The sequence below is a fragment of the Typopeltis vanoorti genome, chromosome 20, assembly GCF_054136105.1.
Source record: "Typopeltis vanoorti isolate ZY-2024b chromosome 20, IOZ_Tvanoo_1.0, whole genome shotgun sequence".
Lineage (NCBI taxonomy): Eukaryota > Metazoa > Arthropoda > Arachnida > Uropygi > Thelyphonidae > Typopeltis > Typopeltis vanoorti.
In genome coordinates, this window is record NC_143568.1 from 107458070 (window position 1) to 107467714 (window position 9645).

Below are 9645 nucleotides of genomic sequence, written 5' to 3' on the forward strand. Positions count from 1 at the left end.
AATGTACATCCTTGTCTCACAGCAGATTTAACATTTGGTTTAATGCCATTGATGCCATCTTCCTGTGCTTCCTTCAATTCTAACTGCTAACTTACAACTCAAATAAAGACTAAGCATTGCTGGATATAATACCCCATTGACACGGCATAACTATAGCGTACTGAATAGCTTCTCTCTTGGCACCTTGTCATATGGCTTTTCCAGATTGACAAAACTTAAATACAGATCTTTGTTATATTCCAATGCTTTCTCAACTATTTGTCGTAAAGTGAAGATCTGATCCTGACAGCCTCTATTTGACCTGAATCCAGCTTCTTCACCAAACTTTTCTTCCACAATTCTTCTCAACCGTTTCTCAAGTATATTTGCATAGATCTTACCAGGAACACTCAGTAGGGAAATACCTCTGTAATTCACACATTCAGTTTTATTTCTCTTTTTATATATGGGTACTATTAGAGCTCTACTCCAATCATCGGGAATTCATCCCTCTGTCCAGGCTTTCTGAACTATGCAGTGCAGCCACTGTAAGACTTCAGCATTTCTGGTCGAATATCATCTACTCATGCTGCCTTTCCACATTTCAAGCCTTTGATGGCTTTTTCTACTTCAAGTATGGATATGTATTCCTGACTCTATGCCTGTTGAGTGTTTTTTACCACTGTGCTCTCACTGCTTGTTTCATTTAGCAATTTTTTGAAGTAATTACTCCATACTTCAAGGATATCTTTATCTCCTGTTTTCATGTCACCTTTATCATCTCTAACTTCTATTACAGCACACTTTCTTCCATTTTTAAGCTTCTTCAACAACCTCCAAAATATCTTACCAGCTTCTTGATATTTATTTTCTATGTTCTTGCCAAAGTCCTCCCATGACTTTTGTTTAGCTAGTTTTACACATTGTTTAGCATTCTTGCATTTGTCTCTATATTCTCTAAGAGCACAAGCTGACTTATTTCACAGGAACTTTTGATATTGCTTTCTTCTTTTCCTTCGCTGCCTGTTTAACTTCCCGTGTCCACCATGGAGTTCTAATTTTTCTACCCTTGCAGACAACCTCACCACATGCCTCTCTGGTTGAATCAATCAGGGTTTTCTTCAAGGCTTGCCACTGAATCTTCAAGGTTTGGTTCCTGTTCTCAAACTCTTTCATTTTTAATACAATAATATTTGTGTATTTTAGTCTACAGTTCACATCTGAGAGCTGCTCAACTTTTATTCGCTTTAAAACTATCTTACATGTTATTCTTTTCAATATGAAATTCAATAAATAGTGATCGCTTCCAATTTGAAATCCTCTGTACACTCTGGTGTCCTGCACCAGGGAGAAAACATCACTATCAAAATAACATAGTCAATGAGACTTTTCTTATTCCTTGCCTCTTCTCTCCGTGTGAATTTGTGCATTTTTATGTTGGAACATGGCTTTAGTAATAACCAGTCCATGTCCTGAGCAGAAATCCAACAGGTATTTGCCATTATTATTAGCTTTGCTCTTTTCTCCAAATTTTTCCAAAATATTTTTGTATGTCTCACAATCATTTCCTACTCTGCTATTTAGATCCCCAACAAGGACCAACTTTTCCTTTTTCATTGTGTCAGTTGCTTTCTCTAAAGCATCAAAAAATTCCTCCACTTCTACCTTAGTAGAACCTTCTGTGGGACCATAGGCACAAATAAGTCTCATTGTCCAATTCTCCATTCTGATATTTGCCCACATCACTCTACTTGAAATTGCCTGCCATTCAAGAAGATTAGCCTCGTATTTTGTATTGAATACTATGGCTACTCCTTCTTTTCCTTGATTGTCATGGCCTGAATATAACATTTTGTATTTATTGCTCAGAAAGATCTCACCAGTTTTGTCTTTTGTTTCAGTCACCCCTATTATGTAGATCTGGTACTTATCTAATTCTTCAACTAGCTCCATTTCTTTGCTATTCAGGCTTCTTATGTTGATAGTACCAATCTTTAACTCTGGTGATGTTGAGTTGGGGTGTGTTTTAGGATTTGTTCCAGTAGCTGACTTTTCGCTGTTCGTCCTGGTTCCCTGGCGAAAACAACGCGGGTCTTGTTTAACCGGGAGTTGCCCCAGCCGGCATGAAATTTTGTCATGTTGTACTCATTTTCTATATTGGTTTAAGCCAATAAGAATACAATTTGGTCGGCTAAATCCTTAATTGCCAGCCCATCCTCCTTCGTTCAGTATCCAGGTAGATACTCAAAAGGGTGCGCTATGAGAAGGTGAGGATTGGAGATTAGGTCAGAAGCCCCGGTCGGTTCTCCACATTCCTTTATAGGCTACGTGGAGGTCTCCTCTCAGTTATACAGCTTTGACCCTACAGTTGGAGAGCATTATTATGAGAAGTAATGCTGATGTCACATATCTTCATGAAGATTTAAACAGAGCACGTGAACTGACTGGGGTTGTTATACTACTTCACTAGGAGTGCAGTAATGCAAGGCTATGTAGAGTATGGGTAGAAATGTACTCCACATCAAGTATGGCCACCTGATTCCCAATGTGATGAGGAAACAGAAGAGGATCTAGAGATAACCAAATAAGGCAATATGAGGACTCTGGAATGTTGCCTATGGCAAGAGATGTAAATTGCCTTTTTTGTTTTTTATAGGTGAATCCCACACATGAACTACAGTACATTTATTAGCATTACAGTGGGATACAGGTGGGGTAATCCAGATATGTTAGGCACTAGAGAACAAATACAGAACCTTTTCGAGTCAGTTCAGGTTCCCAATAAATAAGGTGGTGAAATTCATCTGCTACCTAAAGACCTTCACAAAGATTCATGTCCATGATGGGATTCAAATGGACATGCCCCTTTGTTGGACATGAGATATACAAATTAACAGTATTGAAGTTAGTTAACTTCGATACTGTTAATTTCGTTTTAGTGGATAGGCAGAGATGATATGAGAACTCTCGTTTGTTCACCTAGGACAAACTCTCTTCTTTATCACATCCAGGAGTTTATGAAATGCCTTGTTCTTGTGACTGGACTTACTATGGGCAGACAGGAAGAACTGTTGACATCCACCTTGGTAAACATAAAAAATACATCCGGCACTATCGTTATAGCAAGTTGGGTCTAGCAGAACCATGCCTTGGATATCACTTCACACCGGATCAACTGAAAGAAAACAAAAAAACAATCTCTCTAAGTTATGACAGAAGTCATAAGTTAGAGAAATTGTTTTTGGAATCAACAGAAGCTTTAAAACATACTCCAAACCTCAACAAGTATGGATGTATAAATTTACCCAAAATCCGGGAGACAGTCACTTTAAAATGTAATTAATATTTGTATTCTCTCTTTTTTCAACATAGATGGCAGCTAATTAGGACTTCCGTTCCTTGTGTTGTTACAATTTTTTTAAACTAGTCCCATTGTTATACCAAATTGTTATTTCACAAAATCTGTTTTTATGCTCTGAAGATGCTGAATATAATACCAGAAAAAAATTTCAGCAAATAAGTTAATAAATATTATTTTCTTATCATTCTGTGTTGTCATAAATAATATTGGATACAGGAAGTAAAGGTGGTTGGGGGCGCCTAAAGGGATTAGGAACAAGTGGGAGGAGTTTCGAGCATTGGTTAGTGCAACTTCGTCAAAAGTTATAGGATTAGCATGAGACTTGGCTAACAGCAGATGATGTAATTACAGGGACAGAATGTGAAGGGTTTAGTATTTTCAGGGAAGATAGGAATGGGGGGGGAGGCAGCTTGCTGATGATAGCAAATGAATTGTGGGCAAAAAAAAAGAATGGAGATAGTCAGAAGGAGGGTGGCTGTTCATTTGAAGCAGTTTGGTATGAGATCAAGGTCAAGACGACAAAATATACATATGGTTGCTGCTATAGGCCAGAGGATTTTCCAGGGATGATCTGGAAGGCATGTATCAGCAAATTAGAGATCAGAAGGAAGAAAAAGATCACGTGGCAGGAAGGAAATAGAATTTATACATGTACTGAGAGATAATTACTAAGGTGGCCAACATTGCCTCTGATTGGGGAAAGTGGCCAAGGGCTCTTGACTTGGGAGATTGTAAAATATGAGAAATATTCTGTTAAGAAGGTAGGTAGGTAGGGGTGTGTGTGTGTGTGTGTAGAGAGAGAGCCCCCCTGATGCCTACGGCACCTAATCAAAGTTAGAATGAAAATTAAGAATCAAACATTCAATATTTTCAGAATTTATGCACCAGTAGATGGAAAAGAGGAAGAGACAGAAGAATTTTATGGAAAACTTCAGGAATGTATTGAAGAAACAAATAAAAATGAAGCAACGATCTTGATGGGAGATTTCAATGCTAGAGTGAGAAGTAACCCCAATAACAGGATGCACTGAATCCAGGGGAGAATCAGTAATCAATAACAATGGAATTTTATTAAGAGACTTCTGGATATTTAACAATCTAAAAATCAGCAATACTTTCTTCAGGCATAAAAATATACACATAAGTACACATGGGAAGCAAGAGGAACAAAATCAATAATAGATTACATTATTATTAACAACAAACTAAATAATAATATCATAGATTCAAGAGGTTTCAGGAGGAGTGAAATTGATAGTAATCACATGTTAGTTGAAAGCAGATTTGAATTCATAAAAAGAACCACATACTTCAAAAGAAAAAAAGATAACAAACTAACATCTAATAAACAGTTTAAAATTCACCTCCTAGAACAGGAGAGTATTAGAAACTTATATAAAAGCAGAATAAGAGATAAAATAAAACCAACCACAAACAATATTGAAACTGAATGGAAAAATATAAAGGAAACCATACTAAAAGCAACAGAAGAAAATTTAGGATACAAATCAAGAAAAAACAAAAAATGGCTCAGAACTTGTAATGATGACTTAAAGGAATTAATCGAAAGGAAAAAACAGGCTTTTAAAATCTATCTGCAAAGTAAAAACACTGTTGACTATATACAATATAAGAAATTACAGGCTGAAGTCAGAAATCTTTCCAGAAGTATACGCAGAGAAGATTGGAGTAAATATATTAAATCATTAGAACAGGATATCACTGGACCACAAAGAATAGATTTTAAAATTTTCAGGCAACTACAAACAGCAGAAAGTGACCAATTAAGAAATAATATAATTTCCAAAGAGGATTGGATAGAACACTATAAAATATTGTGGAATGAAAAACAAGAAATACGAAACAATGACAAAACTCACAAAATTGAAGATATCAATATATATTCACAAAAAAGGTCCCAAGGACAAATGTGGAAATGACAGAGGCATTTCTCTCTTAATAACAGCATCTAAACTATATGCAAACATCTTAAAGAACAGATTAATTAAATATACAGAAAATTATTTAGAAGAAGAACAGTGTGGTTTTAGAAGAGGGAGAGGATGCACAGATGCCTCTTTCACAATGCAACAGATCATAGAAAAAAGAAAAGAATTTAACCTGCCCACTTTTCTTCTATTTATTGACTATGAAAAGGTGTATGAACAGAAATCTACTCTGGAAAATATTACAAGATGATAAAATACCCCCTCAATTAATTAATGCAATAAAAAGTCTATATAGAGAAACAAAAATTTGCATCAAATTTGCAGATGGAACATTATCAGAACCTATAACTATAAATAAAGGAGTAAGTAAAGGTTGTGGCTTATCCCCAATCCTATTCAACATTTATATAAACAGAATCCTAAAAGAATGGAAAACAACTGTCAAAGATGGAATTAAACTAACAAATAATAAACAGCTAAATACAATACTTTATGCAGATGATCAAGTACTAATTTCAAATTCAGAAGATAAACTCCAACTAACCATCTAAATAGCAAAATAAATTTTAATGAAAATCTCTGAAACAAAAACAAAAGCTATGGCAATGTGTGGAACACCATTCAAAATGTCAAAATTATGCTTAACAATAAAATAATAGAACAAGAAATATAATCTAGTAATACAATACTGATTCACAATTGGAAGCAAGACTACAAATTTACAATAGAATGAATGGCATAATTAAAAGAAACTTTGGTAAACAAATGACTAAAGAAACTCAATTAAGATTACATAATATGACCTCTAAACCATCTCTCAAATTTGGAAGTGAAACTTCGATTCTAAAACAAAGAAACAAAGATTGGAAGCAGCACGGATGAAGTTTCTAAGACCTCTCCTGGGACTCACCAGATTAGATTAAAAGAAAAGCACAGAAATAAGAGAACGATCAGATACAAAAAACATCGTACAAGAAATAGAAGAATATCAGCAAAATTGGCAACACCACATAAAAAGGATGAATAACGATAGGATTCTCAAACTAGTATATAAATATAAACCTACAGGAAGAAGAGACTGCAGACATCCAAGACTCAGATGGAAAGACAAACTTCATCTGCAGAGCAGGAAAACAGGACATAAAAAGTCTATACCTGAATTGCTCAGATGACAACAAGCTCAGATGATTACTTGGATGTTAACAAATACACTGACCAATAGAGATGAGGAAGTTATCCCTCTTTATAAGGCTTTGACATGATCATATATTCACCATTCTGTAGATTTGGTCTTCCGAGTTTCTTGGCTATGTGGAAAAAGTAAAGACAAGAATCAGAATTGAATGCCTGAAGTAGTGGCTGATCTGTGGAGTGGTTGTGAAGATAGACCGAAAGTTTATGAGTTGCAAAGAGCAACTGATAGGCACAAAAAATAGGGGGAATATGATAGAAGGTTATAAATTATACATCAGACTTCATAGAGTAAATGCTAAAGAAGTTTTTTTTATAGATGAATAGGGATCACCTGTGAAAATTGTATAAGTGTGGTTAGCAAGGTATAAGGACAAAGTTTTTGCGTAGGGAGTAATGCATTTTGCATAGGGAGTAATTGAATGGAATGGATTGCCAGAGGTGGTCATGAATGCTTTGTCAATAAATGAGTTTAATGTGAAGTACAATAGACGTTGTTGTCGAGTCTGTTGAAGAGCTTCTAGATATGACCCTGAGCCTGGAGAACTGCTTTTGACAATCTGTTGAACTTTGATGGAGTAGAGCTTTTCTATAGGATTATTGTCAATTTTCTGTAGAGCAGTGAAAATTTCTGAACAAGAATAGATATGGACAGGTGTTAGTTCAACTCCTAGATGTTCTTGCATATTTTATAACTTCTAGTACCATCCAGCTGAATTTTCATGCCTTTAAAATATTTTCTGCCCTTAGTCGTGATGATTGTGGTTATTTCTCTATTTTCATTAATTTCACTGATTTCATTCTTCTTCTTGATAGTTTGTTTTACCAATCTTCTTTTTGTGACAGAGTTAGCATGGGTGTAATTTTTGAAGTAAGTAGTGATGTCATAGTAACCTGAACATACCTTAGGGGTACATATCATCAGATTGATGGTGTATTTAAATTTTATATATCCAGAAAAGGTCTAAGATCAGGTGCCCAGAGAAAAGCTGTTCAAAACCCTACAATTTTATTATGTGAATGAGACGCCGTACAGAGCATTATAGTATACAGGTAACTCATTACCTGTATCACATGCACTTTATACACACTTTCATTATCTACATTTTTTGTGTGCAGTTTTAATTTGCTACATAAATACTATCGCAGTTCCTATTAATGATCGTGGAATCTACTGTGCATATGTCTTGTTGTCCACCTATGTCTGATTTTGTGTCAACCGCTTTACTAGTTTACATATTGTCTTTATCGGTAAATATAAAGAGCTGATAAAAGACGAATAGCAACTAACACCTTTTGCTGTAAGTTGTGGGTGGTTAGACTGCTATAAGAATCACTATACATTCCACAATCTCAAAATGATTGGTGAAGCTGTGTCTGCAGCTGTAGATCATGCTGCCACTGAAAATTTCATGATGTCTTCAAAGCAATAGACTGGAGAAGGTGGATGAATTCATTTACCTTGGAGCTGTAATAAGCACCAAGAGTAGATGTGAACCAAAAATTAAAAGAAGAATTACCATGGTGAGGTCAGCAATGGTGAAACTGAAGAAAATATGAAAAGACAGAAATATTTCTATCACCACTAAATCAAGGCTGGTCAATAGCTTGCTATTTTCAATTTTCATTTATGGTGCTGAATCTTGGACACTCAGCAAGAAAGATATGGACAAGATAAACAGCTTCGAGATGTCGTGCTGGAGAAGGATGTTGAGAGTGTTTCCTGAATGGACAACAGTTCTAATAAATGTATAATAAGCCAACTAAAAATCAAGAGGCGGCAATGTGACATCGTAAATGAAGGAATTCTATAATATTTCAGTCACATTTCAAGATGTGAAAATAACAACTTGGAAAAACATCATCCAGGAAAAAGTGCAAGGACAAAGAAAAACAAAGCACCTAAGACCGATGATTGGACCAGATCAATGGACTTAGGAGTTGGCCACTGCTGCAACAAAAGACAGAAAGAAATGGAAATACATTGTGGCTAGGTTCACGAGTACTCAGACATGACCGCTTTCTTCTAGACTATCAAACATTACCATAACTCTGTATAAAGGCTCCTGCTGCAACAATTGACAGAAAGAAATGGAAATACATTGTGGCTAGATTCACGAGTACTCAGACATGACTGCTTTCTTCTAGGCTATCAAACATTACCATAACTCTGTATAAAGGCTCCTGCTGCAACAATTGACAGAAAGAAATGGAAATACATTGTGGCTAGATTCACGAGTACTCAGACATGACTGCTTTCTTCTAGGCTATCAAACATTACCATAACTCTGTATACAGGCTCACCCCCCCCTTCCCAAAACACACTCCAATCATGCAAAAAAAGAAGGAATCACAAGCATAAACTGTAATAAACCCAACTGACAGTAAGTTAAGTCAAAGGCGTAAGCTATTACTAATTTAATATGAGAGAGCAGTAGTCAACTGAGAGAAACTAAATATATTTGTGAACTATACAGCATGTTGAATATGGAACCCTAAAAAGTAGAGAACACGAAACTAGAATAGCCGAACTTTTTTAACTGTCATCTAGAAAAACAATTTTATTAACTGCGATATTTACCTGCATATAATGTATCCAACAAAAAATGTTCTAATTAGTCAGATATCAATGGAATGGTTTTCCGATTTGATATATTACTGTCAAACATATATCTGTCAAAAACCAAATTAGAAAGCTCTCGGATACACATAAAAAATTGATAAAATAAAGAAATGTCCAACCTGTGAATATGTACAGTTTTGATCATCGCTGTCTCCCAATACCGCGTTGGCATCATCTTCTAATTCTTGTTCTTCTTCCAAAACATCAAGCATTGTTAACTCGTTGCTAACATCATTTGCAGTATCATTAGAACAGTCCTCCTTCGTACTATCTGACATCGTAAATAATGAAAATCAAATTACTTGATTATAACACTGAACAATGCTACCACATCTAACTAATTACTGAAACGAACTTCAGAAACTAGCGCCAGTGACGAAACATCCCTACGTCGTTAATAAAGAATAAATAAAAATGTACAACCTAATGCTTAAGCGCAGATTCATGATTTCGGAAAAGACAGGAAACGACAAATCGAGAACAAGATTCATGATTAGAAGAAATATGGTGCAAGTAAAAAAAAAAAAAAAAAAAATTCAAAC

The 9645-nt window shown here is 35.4% G+C and overlaps 1 protein-coding gene across 1 annotated transcript in view; it reads right to left on the bottom strand.

Moving 5' to 3' along the window:
- The window catches only part of LOC150095766 (putative E3 ubiquitin-protein ligase UBR7), a 105865-nt gene extending 96220 nt beyond the window's left edge, over nt 1-9645 (bottom strand). The window contains exon 1 of the mRNA XM_090410237.1: nt 9223-9645. Coding sequence (XP_090266363.1) covers nt 9223-9381 — 159 coding nt within the window. The 5' untranslated portion in view covers nt 9382-9645. The remainder of the gene's footprint in view (nt 1-9222) is intronic.